The sequence below is a fragment of the Camelus bactrianus genome, chromosome 4 (genome assembly GCF_048773025.1).
Source record: "Camelus bactrianus isolate YW-2024 breed Bactrian camel chromosome 4, ASM4877302v1, whole genome shotgun sequence".
Classification (NCBI taxonomy): domain Eukaryota; kingdom Metazoa; phylum Chordata; class Mammalia; order Artiodactyla; family Camelidae; genus Camelus; species Camelus bactrianus.
Genome location: NC_133542.1, coordinates 74,082,586 through 74,100,689, shown reverse-complemented (window position 1 = coordinate 74,100,689; position 18,104 = coordinate 74,082,586). Strand labels below are relative to the sequence as shown.

General features: G+C 45.1%; 1 protein-coding gene across 4 annotated transcripts in view; it reads left to right on the top strand.

Annotated features, from left to right (window-relative positions):
* Positions 1-12,629, top strand: part of SETX (senataxin) — a 65,654-nt gene extending 53,025 nt beyond the window's left edge. For all 4 annotated transcript variants that reach the window (XM_074362454.1, XM_074362452.1, XM_074362453.1 and 1 more), the window contains exons 22-26: positions 341-433; positions 2,072-2,236; positions 5,507-5,605; positions 6,206-6,293; positions 9,493-12,629. In XM_074362454.1, coding sequence (XP_074218555.1) covers positions 341-433; positions 2,072-2,236; positions 5,507-5,605; positions 6,206-6,293; positions 9,493-10,239 — 1,192 coding nt within the window. In that variant the 3' untranslated portion in view covers positions 10,240-12,629. The remainder of the gene's footprint in view (positions 1-340; positions 434-2,071; positions 2,237-5,506; positions 5,606-6,205; positions 6,294-9,492) is intronic.
* The last annotated feature ends 5,475 nt before the right edge of the window (positions 12,630-18,104 follow it).

The following is an 18,104-nucleotide window of genomic DNA, read 5'->3' as shown; positions in this document are numbered from 1 at the left end:
ACTTTTTCTCTTTTTGGGAAAAAAAATTTCATCATTCTCCACGTAGTGTTTTATAGCTTGCATTGTCCATTTATTGTAGTATGAGTAATTTTCTGTTTTTCTGAATAATTGTTATATTTTAATTACATAGATCATTCCCCCTAGGGCTAGAATAGAAATAAAATTCATTATATTCTTTTCACTAAAATACATTATTTAAATGTATTTAAATTTTATTTATAAATAAAGTCCTTCTTGTCCTCTTACTTTCCCTAACTCTCTCAACAACAACAAAAAAATGATAATTAAAAAAATTTTCTTCCTGTAACTTGTATTCTAAATGGTGGTTACTTTTTTGTAGACTGACAGAGACCAATCGGTGTTCGTCAGACTGGCCATTTCAGCCCTACCTCGTGTTTGATGTTGGGGATGGTTCAGAAAGACGAGATAATGAGTATGTTCTTTTTTTTCTTCAGTTCCCACCGATGGCCCCAGAATTTTTATATTATTTTTATTCATACTTACATTCAAAAATGTTCCATACAAATCTCTCTGCCTAGTGCTGGAGCACAATCATTTTTCTTTTAGTGGGGTTGATATATAGCCTTACCTTTTTAATAGCAAATTGCTGATATCTTTCTATATTTCAGCGTTTTGATTTTCTCAACTGTATAATGGGGATCGTTATTACCTAACATGTTGTAAGCACTTGAGTAGATAAATGCTATGATCACAGCTGTGAGTAAAACAGACGTGCCCCAGTGCAAGGCAACTGTGGTCTGATGGGGGACAGATGTTAACCAGGTCATCCCCGTGGTAACTAAGTTTTCCAGTGAGGTGAAGTATTGTGAAGGACGAGTACAGGTACAGGTGAATTAAGGTGTGAGACGGGGTGGGCAGTACTTTAAGCATATGGGGTTGCGAATAAGGTGGATGACAGCCAAGGGGAGTGGTGGTTGCTACTTAGGAAACACTGCTTCTGAGGAGCCTGGGCTTCTGTGAGAGAACAAAGGACTAATAGTCTCGAGGCCGAATTTGTTAGTACAGATACGAATGCCACCTCTATCATGAAGTGTGAAGAAATAAAATTCCACCTCTGTGTCATGAGAGAGCTACAGAGCAGGTGGTGTCCTCGGTGAGAATCACATTAGTTCGTAGGACGGAGGGAGGGAGCATTCAGTGAGGAAGTGAGAAGTGCAGAGAAGCAGTTGGTTAAGGGTTTGGTGGGGTCTGTTAGAATGGATCAGAGGGCTGAGAGATCAGCCTCATGAGTATTATGGGGATGGACAGTCACAAAAGAAATGTTGCCCTGAGAGGGGACCAAGGAAAGATTTCAGGTGTGGAAAAGGGAGCGAGCTGACCGGGTTGTCAGTACAGTAAGTCTTGACATTAGGAGAGTGAGTATTTAAGGCTCTTAAAGTGAGACAGACAAGGTGGCCTCAGGAATAAAGGTCCAGGTGCAGGGCATCCCCTAGGCTGCACGCGTGGTAACGAGGGGACACGCAGTTTGAGAGATGAGTTGGGAGTGTAGGATGAGGCCAGCAGGGGCAGAGAGGACGTGAGGCTGCTGTAGGGCCCTGTGTTGTTCATCTCAGGGGTCGGGGGTGTCGGAGGAGGGTGCTGTGTCACATTGAGTCTGTGGATTACATCCTCTCTGTCATGTGGAACATAATCTGCACAGCCGGTGGTGGGGAATGAAGGAAGATAACATAACTGAAGCACTTCCCTCAGTGTCTGGAAGATAGTAAATCCTTACTATTAGCTATTTACTAGTCACATCTTCACTGTAAATTCTTTTGTTCTTACTGTGGCTATCCCTGTTTTAACAAAGAAATTGGTGCCTAACATCAACTTGACTCCAAACTCTTTTCTCTCATATAACTTCATGTTTCACTGGGCGGTTATGTTAATATTATTCATATGTGTAATATTAATGGTCATTATAACAGCCTCTTTGAGTCAGTGCTGACTGAATAAAGATGAAAGTTACCTATCTACCCTTTACTGTAATGGAAAAACAAAGTGGAGCTTAAGTTAGCAATTGGACTGCTATTAGTTTTGATTTATTGTATTTTTTTTCCATCTTATTTAGCTCATATGTAAATGTTCAAGAAATAAAACTGGTAATGGAACTAATTAAACTTATTAAAGACAAAAGAAGGGATGTTACTTTCCGAAACATTGGCATAATAACCCATTACAAGGCCCAGAAGACGATGATTCAGAAGGATTTGGACAAAGAGTTTGATAGAAAAGGGTGAGGCATCTATATTTTTACAGATATTTCCAGTTTTTCTGTTGATTTTCTGAAGAAGAAAGAGGGGATAGAAGGAAAGAAGAAAAGGAAACTTAACTCTGGGGAGTGGCCTTAGACCATGGTGGTATATAACAAGGAGACTGGGACACTGGCGTCCATAGACTTGTGCTGGGAAAGCAGTGTGGTTACACTTGTAAGCCTGTAGACGGAGTACCTCCCACCAGTTGGAATGTCATCACCGTTATACTTGATAATGGAATTGACTGAGAAGCTCTAGGCCTTTCCTGTTAGTTGGATGGCTTGTTAATCTGAATTCTAATTCTACCGAGACTTATATAGTCACATTTTCACTAAATTATTTAACTGTTTTAGTGCCTTCATGTATAGGGTGAAGGTCATATTTTTATCTCCCTTTTACCTCAGTAGTAAAATTAAAAATTAAATATTGGATATCCATTAACTCAAAAGTTTCTTCACCTAGAAACACACAAACTCAAAATTGACTCTAGGGGAAAATTTTTTTGAAAAGACCTATAAAATGTAAAGAGATGGAGTTAGTAATCACTTTCCAACAGAGAAAAACCCACCAGGCTTCACTGGTGAATTTTGTCAAACATTAAAATAAGAATTAACACCAGTCCTTCTCAAATGCTTCAAAGAATAGAAAGGAAGACTTTCTAACTCATATTATGAGGCCATTATTACCCTGATACCAAAGCCATCAAGACATCACCAAAAAAGAAAACTGCAGACCAGTATCCCTTATGAATACAGATGCAAAAAGTCTCAACAAAATCATGGCAGCTGAACTCACCAGCATACTGTAAGGATTATACACCACAATCCAGTGGAGTTTATCTCATGAATGCAAGGGGGGCTCAACATATGAAAACCAATCGATGAGATACACCATATTGATAGAGTAAAGGGGGAAACCCTATGTGATCATCTGAATAAATGTGGAAAAAACATTTGACTGAATGCAACAACCTTTCATGATAAAAATACTCAACAAACTAGAATAGAAAAGAACTGCCTCAGCCTAATTAAAAAAACATCTATGAAAACTCATGGCTAAAACATCATGCTTGATGGGAGAGATGGAACGCTTTCCCCTACGACCAGGAAGGATGCCTGATCTCACTACTTCTATGCCACGTTGTATTAGAGATCCTAGGCAGAGCAATTAAGCAAGGAAAAGAAAGAAGAGGCATCCATACTGGAAAAGAAGTAAAACTGTCTCTTCACAGATGGCATAATCTTATGTACAGAAAACTTTAAAATTGCACAAACTACTAGTCCTTATAAACAAGTTCCGCAAAGTTGTAGGATCCAAGATCGATATACAAAAATCAGTTGTATCTCTATACACTAGCTATGAGAAATTCTGAAAAGGAAATTAAAGAACAATTCCATTTATAGTAGCGTCATAAAGACCAACATACTTAGGAATTCATATAACCAGAGAAGTGTAAGATTGTACACTGAGAAGTGTAGCACGTTGTTGAAAGAAGTTAAAGAACACCTAAATAAACGGAAAGACATTCCATGTGCATGGATTAGAAGACTTAATATTGTTAAGAAGTCAGTCCTCTCCAAGTTGAGCTACAGACTCCTTGTTATCTCTATCAAAATTCCAACTTCTTTTTTTACAGAGATGGAGAAGCGTACTCTAAAGTTCACATGAAAGTGCAAGAAACTGTAAATAGCTTGACAGAGCAGTGTTGGAGACTCACACTTTCCTATTTCAAAATGTACACAAGGCTAGTTATCAACACTGTAGTTCTGTCATAAGGATAGACATATAGACCAATCAAATATAATTTGAGATTCCGGAAATAAACCCATACATTTATGTTCAATTGATTTTCAACAAGAGTACCAAGACCATTCAGTGGGGAAAGAATAGTTTTTTCAATAAATGGTGCTGGAACAACTGGATATCCACTTGCAAAAGAATGAATTTTGACCCCATGTATACAATAATTAACTCAAAATGGGTTAGAGCCTTGAATCTAAGAGGTAAAATGATAAAACCTGTAAGGAAACAAAGGTGTAAATCTGTGTGACCTCAGATTCTTAGATGTGATCCCCGAGCACAAGTAACCAGAGAAAAAATAAATTGACCTTCATAAAAATTAGAAAGTTAATGTGTCAGAGGACACTATGAAAAGAGTGAAAAAAGAGCCAAGAGGATGGGAGAAAATACTTGCAAATTATACATCTGTTAAGGGTCATATTCAGACTATATAAAGAAGTCAGACAACTCAATAATAAAAAGATAATCTGATGTTTTAAATGAGCAAAGAATGTGAATAGCATTCCTCAAAAGAAGATAAATAAGGAACAGGCACAGGAGAGATGTTCCACATCATTTGTCTTTAGTGAAATCCAGATCAAAACCACAGTGAGATGCCACTTCACACCCACCAGGATGGCTAGCATGAAAAAAAGACAGGCAATAACAAGTTTTGGCAAGAATGTGGAGAAATTGGAACACTTACACATTGCTGGTGAGAATGTAAAGTGGTAAATCACTGTAGAAAACAGGTTGGCAATTCTTCAAAAAGTTAAACATGGAATTTACTGTGTGACCCAGCAGTTCCATTTCTAAGTAAATACCTGATAGAATTGAGAAAATGTATACACAAAACCTTGTTCATGAATGTTCATAAGCAACATTATTCATGATAGTCAAGAAGTGGAAGCAACCCAAATGTGTCCAACAATTGTATGAAGGTAAATTGTGGTGCACCTTTACAATCAAAGATTCAGTCATGAAAGGAATCAAATAATCAGTTATGGAAGGAATGAAGTTCTGTTACATGCTACAGCGTGGACAAACCTTGAAAACATTATGCTAAATAAGAAGCCAAACCCAAAAGGTCAAGTATTTTATAATTCCATTTATATGAAATTTCCAGTGCAGAAAAATCCATAGAGACAGAAAGCAGATTAGTGGTTTCCAGGGCCCGGGGAGAGGGGGAAATTGAGACTGGTGACCGATAGACACAGGGTTTCTCTTTCGGATAAAGGGACATGTTCTGAAATTAGCGGTGATGGCTGCACAACATAGTGAAGGTACTTAAACTCACCAAACGGTGTACTTTACAATGGTGAACATTGTGTCGTGTAAATTACACTTCATATAATGAAGAAGATACAGATTTTTAAAAGATGCCCTTAAATCATTTCTAAAAAGTAGTACTGCATAAATGTGGATATTTAATAGTTTTTTTTTTCAGTGACTATGTTTTCCTTCGTAAATAGGCCAGCGGAAGTCGATACCGTGGATGCGTTCCAGGGTCGTCAGAAAGACTGTGTTATTGTTACCTGTGTCAGAGCAAATGCCATGCAGGGCTCAATTGGGTGGGTAACTGCCATTATTGGTTTTTTGCTTGTCTGTAACCCAGAGATAGATCTGTTTTTAATCACTGTTAGAGAAAACAATCATTTGCTTTATTTTCTTCTATAAAAAATTGCGTAATATCATGAAGGGTTTTTTTAAGTTGTGAAGTTGATCCACTGTTAGGTCTGCTTCTCTTGGTACCTGTTTGTTAACCCAAGTCATAGAGTGAATGTTTTTTCACTTGTTAAGAGTGAAATAGATTATTGAATCCAGTATGCTTTGCAGGGGCAGGTTCCTCTCCATAGTACGTGTCATAATTGGTATACTGTCGTATTTCTAGGATTTTTTTAAGGCTTAAAAATCACACTGTTAAAATTTCTAATATCTCATCCAAGGCAAAATAGGAAATTGACAGACAGTTGCATCACTTTGAAGGAAAGCACTGGGCATCTTGAGTGGGAATTGCTTCTGTGCCAGGCACCCTGTGTTGGGAAAGGGAGTATGACTTTAAAGTAGAAAGAACCCAAGAAAAACTGTCTAAAATATCGCCTCTGTCTCATCTACACTGACATGCCAAGTCATCCTGTAGAAAGAAGTAACTTTCTTTTCCTGTTCCCTAGATTCCTGGCAAGTTTGCAGAGATTGAATGTCACCATCACACGAGCCAAGTACAGCCTTTTCATCCTCGGACATTTGAGGACCCTGATGGTACGTACATCCTGGAGGCCCAGGGAACTCGAAAGTGTGCCCGTCACTACTGATACTGGGTTGAGGTTTTGTTTTTATTTTTCATCCAAATGGAAATGATTTCAGGGTTACAAACAGAATGAGCCTCTTCCCGCTGGTGGTTCCGTCCTCCAGCAGCTGCTTCCTGCAGCTGAGCGGCTCACCCTTTCTCAGCCCGCGGCCCACGGGTCCACAGCAGGCTGTCCAGATGACCTTCAAAAAATTGTATCTACAGTATAGGGTTGTCAAGGTATGTAAGTTCCTACACGGTAAGTGCTAGAAGACTGGTTAGCGCTTAGTGGGCACTCGGCAAACGCGGCTGTTCGCCCAGCTTGATGCCAGAGAGAGGGCTTTGCGGGGGAAGGCATGGATCTTCACTTCTGTCTGGCACCTAGAGCAGCGCCGCTTGCTCTGTTTCCCTTGAGAGGTGATGGCATCGGAGCCCCCCCACGGGTGCAGGCGCTCCTGTGGCCGGGGCTGCGTCTTCAGTGGGCAGGCGGCACAGCTTGGTGGCGGCACAGCTGGAGAGAGCCTGCGTGTGCTGCTGGTCTCACTGGAGGGGATAACTCAGTTTTTCTGGTTCTCTATTTAACAGTGATTGGTTTATCTTAGGTACTTTTCCCCCTATTCTGGTTAGTTCCACCAGAGGGCATTCAAATACAGTCTTTCTCATTCACCTGTTCTGTAGGTCTGTGGTCTTCAACTTTTGTTGTTCGTGTACCCTCTTGAAAGATTTCCTGAAAGCCATATATCCCGTTTTTAAGTTGACATTGAAAAATTTTTATTATAAACTTAAGTATTGATAAAGATGTTGTTCCTAATATATTATAAATATTGACATTTTAAAATAAAGTTATGAAAAATAAATTTATCACATCACACTCTTAAATGTATCCAGTGGAGCAGAGAGCAGTGTTCTTTCTGCTCTTTAAAATTGAATTGCTGTTTACACTGTTCAGGATAATATTCAGTGGATAATTAATATGTTTTTATAATTAAAAGCTTTTTTGTTAATATGATTATTACATTTCTCTACCACAAATATTTACATATAAATTGCAAGTTTAAAACATTGTTTTTCATAACTATTTGGAGAAATTGCATAAAGGATGCATGGAACCTTTGTACTTTTCTTGTAACTTCCTGTGAATCCTGAGTGTTAAAAAAAAAATCTTCTCAGTTGAATAATCTATGAACAGTCATTATTTTTGCACAGATGAATTTTGATAATGTTCAAACCTGAAAAGTAAAATGTTATTAGTGCTGTATCTCTTAATGATGCCCTGATGACAGGAGCCTTCATGGGCACCCCTGGTTTTACCGCCCCCTTTATTTGACACCCAGGAGATTTCACATGCCCCAGTGGTGCACCCCGTGGTCAGATTTGGGATGGCTAAGAGTTGTTGGGATTGTGAAGGGTGGAGCAGAAGGGCAGGAAGGTCCCAGGGGGACGTAGGAAATGGGTTGGGAAGCTGATTCTCAGAAAACGTTCTCACATCCCTGAGAAAGCCTTTGTGAGCCCCAGAGTCTCACCTGCACAGATCTGAGGACCGCTGACCTCTGGCTGCAGCACAGACTCGTCTTCACTCTAGGAAGCCAGTGCTACCGAAAGAGACAGAGTAGAATGGACAACTCCCAACTTACCACTTGGGCTTTCCAGTCCAACTTAACGTTTGTTGTCCCTGAGACTTCCCCCTGTTTTTGGTTCTCCAGCCCAGTTTCCATTATGGAAACAGAGTCAATGATTAAGGCACCTGGTTTCCGCTGAGAAACCAGGACTAACGGCCCTTTCTCAGGTTGTCCCTGCGATCTTAGGGTCGGACTAACAGCAGGTTTAGTGCAGTAGTCGCTTCCAAACTAGCAGCAAGGCCATCAGCTTTACACCTGTGGTCCAGCCACCGGATAGGACCTGGGAGTCCTGCAGGAGAAGGAGCCCTGAGCCCAGAGCCTGGTGGCGCCTCCGTGTGCCTGTCAAGTGCGTGCGGTCACGGTGCCGCACGCTGTGTTTCCACAGCTCCCTTTAAACCTTACAAAGACCCTGTGAGGTCAGCATTGCTGCCCTAGTTTAAACACATCCAAGAAGCCATTAGCTGTAGTATGCACCGTTATTTTATGTACTGCTGTTTACCTATGATAGTTTATTTTCACTTAGAATTTTTGTCTTACATTTATTGAAAGAACTCTTTTAGACTTGTTTAGACAGGTGTTTATCATGCCAGTCTTGTTCATACCTAGGGATACAAACAAAACAAGCAGGTTAAGCTATTCCTAACGATATTTCCCCTTCAGAATCTGACACTCCTTACTCGTTTTCCCGTCCCTGGTCACACGTGTCCTTGTTCACACACATCCCGGTCCCCTGGGCAGTCAGAAGCGTTTCCTAAGAGTGCCCCACTGTGGTCTCAGGGGCTCTTTTCCAACCTCTGATCTCCATTCCCCAAGTTTTAATGCTAGCACTTCCTTGTCTTATCAGAAGATGTCTGTGGAAAGGTTTTTAGGCAAGAGCCAAGACTCATTCTTTTTTAAAATGGTTTATCGACTAAAAGTCAAAGGGTTGTAGTTACCTACCCGTGAATTCCTCCAGGAATGGAAACTGCTGCATGGCCTAGAGGCACTGCAAATCCAGGAATGACAAAATATGAAAACAGCGTGCATTTTGGATTCAATTAAGTAAAATACTATTCCTATTTTACAGATGAAGAAACAGGCTCAGAGAGGTCAGGTGACTTGACCAAAGTCACACAGCAAGTAAATGCTATGTATGCGGCCTCACTGCTGTACCCTCACCCACCTTTACGAATAGTGCAGGAGCCCACCTGAGGGTAGCTGTCCATTCTTCTCTTTCCTTCAATTGTCATCTTTTTTTGTCCCCCATGCATACTTTTTTCTTTCTAAAAAGGCCAAGTTCTGATTACCGTGTAGCATGAGTAACAGTGGTCAAAACGGAGAAAGCTTGTTCTTAGAGGGGGTGCTCAGGGTTCTTTTCTAGCAAAGTGGCTTTATCAGTCTTATTTGATCTTGCTTTTCTGTTCAGCCGTGTCTCACCAGTAATGGATTCTTGAGAATTTGTTCATGAAAGTGTACTCACGTTTATTCAGAAATGAAAGCTGGAACCTCTGCTTCCCACGCATAGGAGTGTTTCTTTGGGATGTAATTGTTTCCCCCTTCTCTTTGTTTCAAGGAAAATCAGCATTGGAACCACCTGATTCAGGATGCGCAGAAGCGGGGTGCCATTATTAAGACTTGCGACAAAAACTATAGACATGATGCAATGAAGATCCTGAAACTCAAGCCCGTGCTGCAGAGAAGCCTGACTCACCCTCCTGCCATCTCCCCAGAGGCATCCAGACCCCAGGGTGGCTTGCCCAGCAGCAAGCTAGACAGTGAGTTTGTCAAGACATCTTTTACTTCTTCTGTATACCTCTCACCCTCTGACTCCAAAGAAGCCACTGTTACTGTTACTGCAAAGGACCCTGAAAGGCCATCTATTCAGGACCGGCTTCGGGACCCACGACTGCTGAGGCGGTTTGGCTTGATCCCTGAAGCCAAAGAGCAGTGTCTCGGAGAGCCGCAGCCCCCCAGCCCCCAGCCTCCTGGAGCAGCGCCTCCCTCGGGAGAGCCGGGCTCCCCTGGCAGCCACCAGGGTCCGGCTGGTACAGGGCAGCAGTCCGCCGCCAAAGGGGCCACTCCGAGCAACCACAGACCTCACACGCAGTGCGACCCTCCAGCTGCTAGTGCTGACGCTCCCACGAGTAAAAGAAAATTTGACCAGGAAGGGGGGCTCAGCCACAGAAGAGAGACCAGGGCTTTCAGTGAAGGGGCTCAGGAGAGGTGTGGCTCTGGGAGCCATCACCCAAAGAGGAACTCGGGCTTGGACGAGAGGGGACTGGAGGAGGACAGTAGCTTGAAGAGAAGGAGGCTGCTGTAGTAAAGCCGGATGACGGGGACTGCAGCCACGAGCATTGCTGCTAATGGGCTGTCCAGTTCCGACACTTTTTTTCCTTAAAGGAGTTTGTGTGCTGTTGGAAAACATGGAGAACGTGCCCTAACACGTGTGCCTCTTGGTCATCTCCAGTGCTTCATGTCAGCTGCAAAAGTTTTCAGAGGGTGTTTGTGTATCGGTGGTAATGTCCTTGAAGTTGGAGACTTGAAGCGTTGATCTCTTGTTCTTCCATAGAAAAGGAGGTCAGACTGGAGTGAATGTTGTAAAAGTTGAAATGTATATTTGTATAGCAAATAACAAAAATCCTTTTAAAATTTAATCTGGTAGACCGCTTTTCTTTCCCCTGCTTAAAATGTTAATCATTTTCAACAGAACAAACCTTATATTTAAAAAAGAAAAAAGATAGGAGGGCAGGTTCTTTCAACCATTGTTGTGGCAAAACATCTCTTTAACAGCCCGAGTAGTTTGGAGCGAGCTGAGTTAGTGCCAGTGGGTCACGTGTCTCTAGTTCTACTTTAAAAAAACCTGGAGTCTCCTAGGGGAGCCTTGGAGGGGCAAAGTTACGTTAGGTGAAGTCCCACGGGTGTCCATTTTCAGACGAGGCACCTTGGCACAGGAATTACATTTCTGTGATGAGGTCAGCTGCTCGTTTTAGTAAGCATATAGTTCTCCAGCTAACATTAGTGTTCTTTTGGAATAGAAATGAAAGAATAATTCTTGAAATATCATTCAAATACCCCCAACATATTGTGAGTTTCCTGTAACTAGTGGATTACAAAGCCAGTGGGTGCCAAGTGCTGGATTGGTGCTGGGTGGCTCTGTAAGAACCAGCTCAGGTGGCTGGTGAGAGCTTGCTGATTGCCGAGAGAACCCACCGAAGTAGTTTTGGGTGGAGCCTTGAAAGCTGGATGTTAAACATCTTCCCAAGGATTCTGGTCACCAGGCAGCTTGGGAACCAGGAAGACAGGCCAGATGTAATATTTTATGCAGGAGAGAAACATCCTTTTAGAAGAGAAGGATGAAAGAGGAGGGCAGATGCCTGGAGTTCAGAACCAGGAGGAGAGTTGACAGATTTTCTTTGATTTTTGGAAACCATCTTAATTGGTGAAAATACACTGTTGTTGTAGACTCTGGTTAAAGGGGTTTGTACTTCTGCAACAGGAAGTGGCCGTGGTGAGTAGGGATTTAGAAGACTTGGACAAGGGCAGGGCTGCCTCATTGCTAAGTCCAGTTTTCCAAGCACGCACACGATGAACTGGAAGCCTCCCAGGCACGAGGATGTGCGTTAGTAAGGGACAGCTGTCAGAACTAGTGCTTTGCAGTGAGTGCTTCCCAACCCTGAGCTCATCTGGGGAGGAAAACAAATCCCTAAAAATGTGCACTATTTGAAACATTTCTGTCACCTGCTTTATAAGCAAAAAGGGCTTGTGTTAATCAGAAATTCAGGCTCAGGCGGTCTCCTCCCTCGTGACACCGGCCCCTCCCCCTGGGAGTGGAACACCGCGTTCTGTCCCCACAGGCAGCCCCTGCTCCGTGTTCATGGGCCTGGAGCTCATCCTTGGCCGTTCCGGGGCGGGGGGAGCCCCACTCTGAGTCAAGGGCTTCCCTAAGTTTCCTGCCTGGGCTTTGGCGAGAAATCTCATTGTTACTCTAAGTTTACTTCCCTGCTGTCTTGGTAAAATGCTTGATTTAGCAGATACTTGTAGTGGTGACAATTCATAGACAGAGTAAAAACTGTACGTTGTTGACAAGCAGCTGGGGTCAGGGCTGCTCCCCTTGCTCGTACGACACACGGATTAAGACATGCGTCCCCCCCTCGCCCGTCCCCGTGCGCACTTGGCCGCCACATCTGAACGACATCGCGTCCAGTTAAGTTTGATTCCTGTTCTCACCCGCTGGTTCTCCACTCACCTCCTGGGATGACGCGGAAATCAGTAGACGGTGTAATCCCTTCTAGTGCGCACGCCCGGGTCCTGACGCTGCAGTTGAAACTGTCTGTGGTTCCAGTCAGGATACGTACGTGCATTAAGTGTTCCACGTGCCCAGCGTGGCCCGCCTGCACGTGGCTGTCCCGGCCGTGCTGTTGGCTGGCGGTTCATCTCACTGCAGGTGAAAAACACGGCCGATGGTTTCATCCTCGCCATGTCGTTATAAGAAAAGTGCCCTGTGTTCTTTCAAAATGAGTTCTTTCAACATGAATTTATGCTACTTAATAACTTGTTTTGCTTCTCTGTATATAATTTGCCTTGGGTTTACTGTGCACGACTTACTTAGTTCTGTTTTCATGTATTACCAGGAGCAAATCTGATAAGTACGTGTGAATAGCCTCCTGTAAATGAGTTTTATAACAAAGTTGTACTAAACTATTTTCTGAAGTTAGTTGTGCAGATGGGTAATTTTTTGCTGTAGCTTTGACTCTCTCTGTGCTCTGAGTTCCTAGCCAGGACTTGGCAAACAAATCCGGTTGTCTTTGTTAAAACCTTAATTTTAAGAGAAAATAGCGGAATTAAAAGTGGAAACAAGAAATCTGACATGGGTTAGGAGTTATATATTATTAAATGGAGGTTCAAGATACTTCCCAGATAATCCGTTTAGTCTGCCATTTGATTTGTTTCATGCTGAAAGTATTTGGGTGGGGATTTGTTTTATTCGGATTTCTTATCCAACCCGCATCCCCAACTCCCTTTGCTTCTCAAGCTCTCTTTGGAATCTTGCCCATAAGGTTCTGAGGTACTTTGTGGCCAGCTGTGATGTCTGTTACACGTTGAAGTTTGGTCCAGCAGAGATGCATGCTCACCTTTAAGGCTGAGATTGGAGTGGGGGTGAGAGAGGAGGAAGGAATGAACAGTGACCCCCGAAGGGCGCCCCCGGGGACACTGATGGAGGCGCAGTACCGCATAGATGGCCAAGTCAGGGGTAATTGCTGAGGGTTACAGAAGTAGAACGCGTTTCATAAAAGCAGTAACTTCTGGGAGCAGAGTCAGACATGGCCACGCTGCCTCTTGGAAGGTGCTTGCCCTCAGCCCCCGTGTCCCACGCCAGCAGGACGTGTGCACACACAGCCTCACGGGAGTGCCTTGCTCTTTCCGGTGAATGCAGACTGCCCGTGAGGGCAAAATGACGTATGTGGGAGTTAACGGGGCATCAGTTTGCCAAACGACCTGATGAGGGATGAGTGCTCCGGGACCTCCATTTCATTTGTGGACATTGCTGCAGCAGCTGTAGCAATGCTTTTTAAAGTCGGTCCTGACCAACACACACGCAATCGCCACCACCTCCTGGGTTTCGCCATTCATTGTTTGAGGAATAAATAATTCAGGGAGGAAACTAAAATTTAGCATCAGCTTAAATAGAATTTATAGTGTTGTGCAGCACCATTAAGGCAGTTTCTGTATGCAAGGGGTCCCTCCATAACTCTTAAGAGGACCTGAGTTATTGTCACCCTGTCCTGTACAGAAGGTATGTGCCAAGTCAAATGGCGTAAATGGTACCCAGAGATGGACAGTGCTCGGAGCCACGGGAGCAGGCTTGGTGCCGGCTTTCCTCGCAGCTCAGGCTCAGCTGACACTGTCACCTTTGTTCTGAAGCAGCCTTGCTACAAATAGAATTCATAGTTTTCAACCTGAAAGGTGCACTTTGGAGTCACCTGGGGAACTTTGGAAAAATTGCCACTCCTGGGCGCTACCCTAGAATTTCTGATTTAATGGATCTGGGCAAGTACTTGGCTGCCTTTTTAAAATTTAAACTTAAGCTTAAATGCTCTCTTAAGTGATTCTGTTGGGCAGCCAGCCTTGAGGCCTGGCCCCTAAGGGTCAGGAGGAAAGAGGAGCAGCCCTGGGGCTCATCGGGGTTGCATCTGCTGTCCTCTCAGTACCTTGTCTGCTGCAGGCACCTTGGACAGGGTGAGACCTGCCACCAGAAGCCATGTGGGCGTCTGTGTTTTTGTTCAGGAAGGGGTTCCCGAGGGCAGAGCAGCGGGGCTGGGCAGGAGAGCTGGAAACAGCGCTAGTGACTCCTGATGCCGGCAGTGGGGACAAGGAGGCAGAGGGCTGCCTGTGGAGTCTAAGAAGATCAAAAGTGAATCAGGACACGCGGGACCTCATGCCGGGCTGGCCACGGAGCCACAGACACAGGCCCGGGCAGGGAGTCGGCGTCCACGGGAACGAGGTGGGGGGTCAGCCTTGGCTCTGCCTTTGCCCTGCGCTGTGGACAATTCACAGCCTCTGGGGGCTTCACTTTGTTTACCCAGAAACCATAGTTGGAGTTTGAGTTCTCTGCTGGTTCTTTTCCCCAGTTAGTTCTAAAATTTCAGACCAATCCCTGAAGTTCTGGAGAGGAAGAGGCTAAAAATCGTGGTGGATTTCTGTCTTAGCCTGTGTGAGCTGCTGTAACACAATCTCAGAGGCTGGGTGGCTTAGAAACAGCAATTTATTTCTCACAGGTTCGGAGGCTGGAAGTCCACGATCGTGGCTCTGGCTGATTCGGCGTCTCCCCACTGTGCCCTCACGTGGTGGAAGGGGCGAGGGGGCTTTCTTGGGCTCCAGCTCGTTCGCGTGCACCTTCCTTTCCCGCCCGCCTGCCTGGCATTTCAGGCTTCAGCATCAGACGTGCAGATGTCTGATTAACTGCTCCCACAGCTGCGTAAACCCAAGTCCTTGCGGCCAGTACCTTATTTTTTATATAGTGGTTCTGCTTCTTTAATTGAACCCTCCCAGACACGGAATATACTGTTCCCTCTGCGTGGTCACATACCTAGGGAGCTCCTCCTACGGTGAATAGGGCTGGCCTGTGTACCCAGTTGGATGTCAGAGGAATGATGATGTGTGACCAGATCACTTGTTCTGGGCGAGGCCCAGGCAAGGTCCCCACAGGGAGAAGCTGAGACCTCCTGCCAACAGCCGGCCACACCAACGTGGGCAGTGAGTGCACTGTCTTGGAAGTGGGTCCTCCAGCCCCAATCAAGCCTCCGATGGCGCAGCCCCAGCCGACGCCTTCACTGCAACCCTTAGAGAATCCCAGAATCAGAACCGTTGAGCTAAACTGCGTTGGAAGTCCTGACCCGCGGAACCCAGGTGAACTAAACAGTAGGGGCCCCGGACCCCCGCCCCCAGTCAGTGGTTTTCAGCCAAGCTGAGTGAGATCCCGAGAGGGCGTACAGAGCATTGTCCTGTGCACAGTAAGCAGACAGCCCGGCTTGGGGAGGCAGAGAAGGCTGGGAGCTTGAGGGTGGCCTAGAAGTTGGCATTCCAGAAGCCTCGATGCAGAGCGTGATGAAGTCAGGGGCTGGCAGTGAGCCTGAGGGACTGGCAGGGGAGGGCCAGGTCCAGGGGTCCTGTTAGGCTGCGAGCGGTCAGGTCTAGTCCTAGAGACAATTGGGAGCCCTCAAGGTTTTCAAGGGAGAGGAAGGGGAGGCTGAGACTAGAAGCAGGAGCCGTCCTGGGGGCTGAGGTCACAGCCACAAGTACAGCTGATGAGTCCGCGCTGCTGGGACTTGAGAAGCGGCCGTCGAGCCCCTGGGCTCCCCCGATTCTGAGCTCCTCAGCTCCACGCTCTCGGAGCCCACAGCTTCCATCACAGGGCTTGGCCCAGAATCACCCAGACACGCGGTTGGGCAAGGAGCCCGCAGACGGTGCCCATATTTGCCCCGTCTTGGTGGGGAATGTTGTGAAAGGTTCTATTACATTTACAGTTCCTTGGGTTCTGTGATCATGTTAGATTCTTATAGCAACAAATAAAGCAAAAACTAACTTTCCCAGGTCTTCAATCCACACATCTGACATCAAAGAACTCTGCGCTGTAGCAGAATTCTGCTCAACCAGGCTTCCCTCTAGAAGCAGCAGCAAGAGAAGAGAGATTTTAAAGTAACAACAGGGGTTCCCCACATACTGTCACCGTTCAGGCCACAGGGACATCTTATCCTGGTTCCTCTGGTCAGAGGGATGGGTTTTCTATGAGGATTTTGGGAATTCACAGCAGGTAGTCATGCAGCTCCGACTGGGTCAGACCTTGGGGTAGGGCTGGGAGCAAAAGCAGCAAACCCCTGAGGATAAGCAGGGGTCACCCCACAGTCCCCGCTCACGGGGACCTCCCTTCCAGCCCCCCAGGACTCTGCGAAACATTGCTGCATCTTCCTTATCAAATACCCCCTGGGTCACTGATCAGGCCCTAAAATAGTTGGTTCTGATCTTTTCCAGCCTGTGCCGTGAAAAGGAAGGCGTGCGGACGTCAGGCTTCCTTTTTAAAGTGCATTTGTAAATTAAATCTTTACCTTTTTTTGCAAACCCTTCAAAGGCCACCTCTTCTAGGATTTAAACCGCTCGAGTAAATCTAACTCATTAAACTCTTAAACACAGTGAGTCTCAAGTTCTTTTTAAAATCCCATTTAGTAAATTGCCCTTAAACTTTTCCATTGAATCCTAAGCGGAGTTCTTCAGTAGGTTTCAAACTGAAACAAAACTAACCTGACAGATGAATAGCCAAATTCTCTTGAATGTTAGAAACCCCTTAACTATCCGATACACTGTATGTAACAAATATAATTTGATACAAAAGCATTAGAACCAGGGTTTTAAGTTACTACATCATCTCAAGTTTAATTTTTAATCTCCCCAAAGTTAGGAAGAAGCCAGTGATGGAAGTTTTTCTCTTTCCAATTGAATGAAGGTTCACATCCCAAGCAAGTTGAAGCTGCAAAACAGCTAGATTTGTGACCTCGGGATGGGCTATGTCCAAAGTGATGCTCAGACCACAGATTGGCCCAGACCCAGCTCTTAGAACTTTTGTAAAATAGATTCTATCCATCAGTGTCTATACAAGACCGATGTAAAATGAAAGACTGATAATAACCCACTGTGTACCCACAGCCCCATTTTGAGAAATAGGACACGGCTGATGCCGGGGAAGACCACCCCCAGCTTCTTCCAGCTCCCCTCCCTCCCTCTTCCACCTGGTTGTAACTGCCGTCCTGAAGTCTACAGCTTCTGAAAGGTTTCCTTGTTTATAATCCACTCCAGAATTATCTTCACTTAATTTTGAACTTTCTGTAGACACATCTTCGGTGGGTATTCTGTGACACTTCCCCCCTCATCCTTAAGTTCCCGAGACGCCACCAGCTGTCACCCACTCCTTTTGGGTGGAGTATCATGTTCCATTTTCAAGAATATGCCACAGTCTGTCCATTCTAGTCTGAGGGACTTCAGGGTTGTCACTTTTTTTCCCATCACGTACCTCTGGTGCACAAGCCAAAGGGTTTTCCCAGGCAGTGCTCAGATGTTTGTCACACAGGGACACAGAGGACAGGAAGGCATTCCATGGACTTAACGACTGTGACGTCAGGACATGGTGCCCCTTCCCCAGTAACTGAGCATGAGCACTGCATGCCAGGTGGGCCTGCCAGGTGCCACAAGTGTGACTGGAGCCCGGCCCTCGGTCTGCACCGTAATCTCCACATCCCACCAGAAGCCCCCTTGATCCCAGGGGCAAGCCCTTGTGGGTTCCATTCTTGGCAACTGGACACCCCATGTCCTGCAATCTACTCTCAGGTGATCTCGGGGTACCGTGACCCATCCTGCAGTGCTGGAGATGGCGTAACTTCCCGGCACAGTCTTTTACAACCAACACCAGGGGGTGGTTAGTGACGGCTCCTCCCTAGGGCAGAAGGACAGACCCAGATACAAGCAGGTCCTGGCTGGTGGGAAATGCGCACTGTGTCATGGGGAGGGGGGAGTTACAGTTTTGTTCTATGTGGGTGTATATATGTGTGTGTGTGTGTATGTGTGCTCTGCACGTATATGTGTAAATATCTGTATATACGTGTCTGTATGTAGACAGGCAGGCACACATACTGGTTT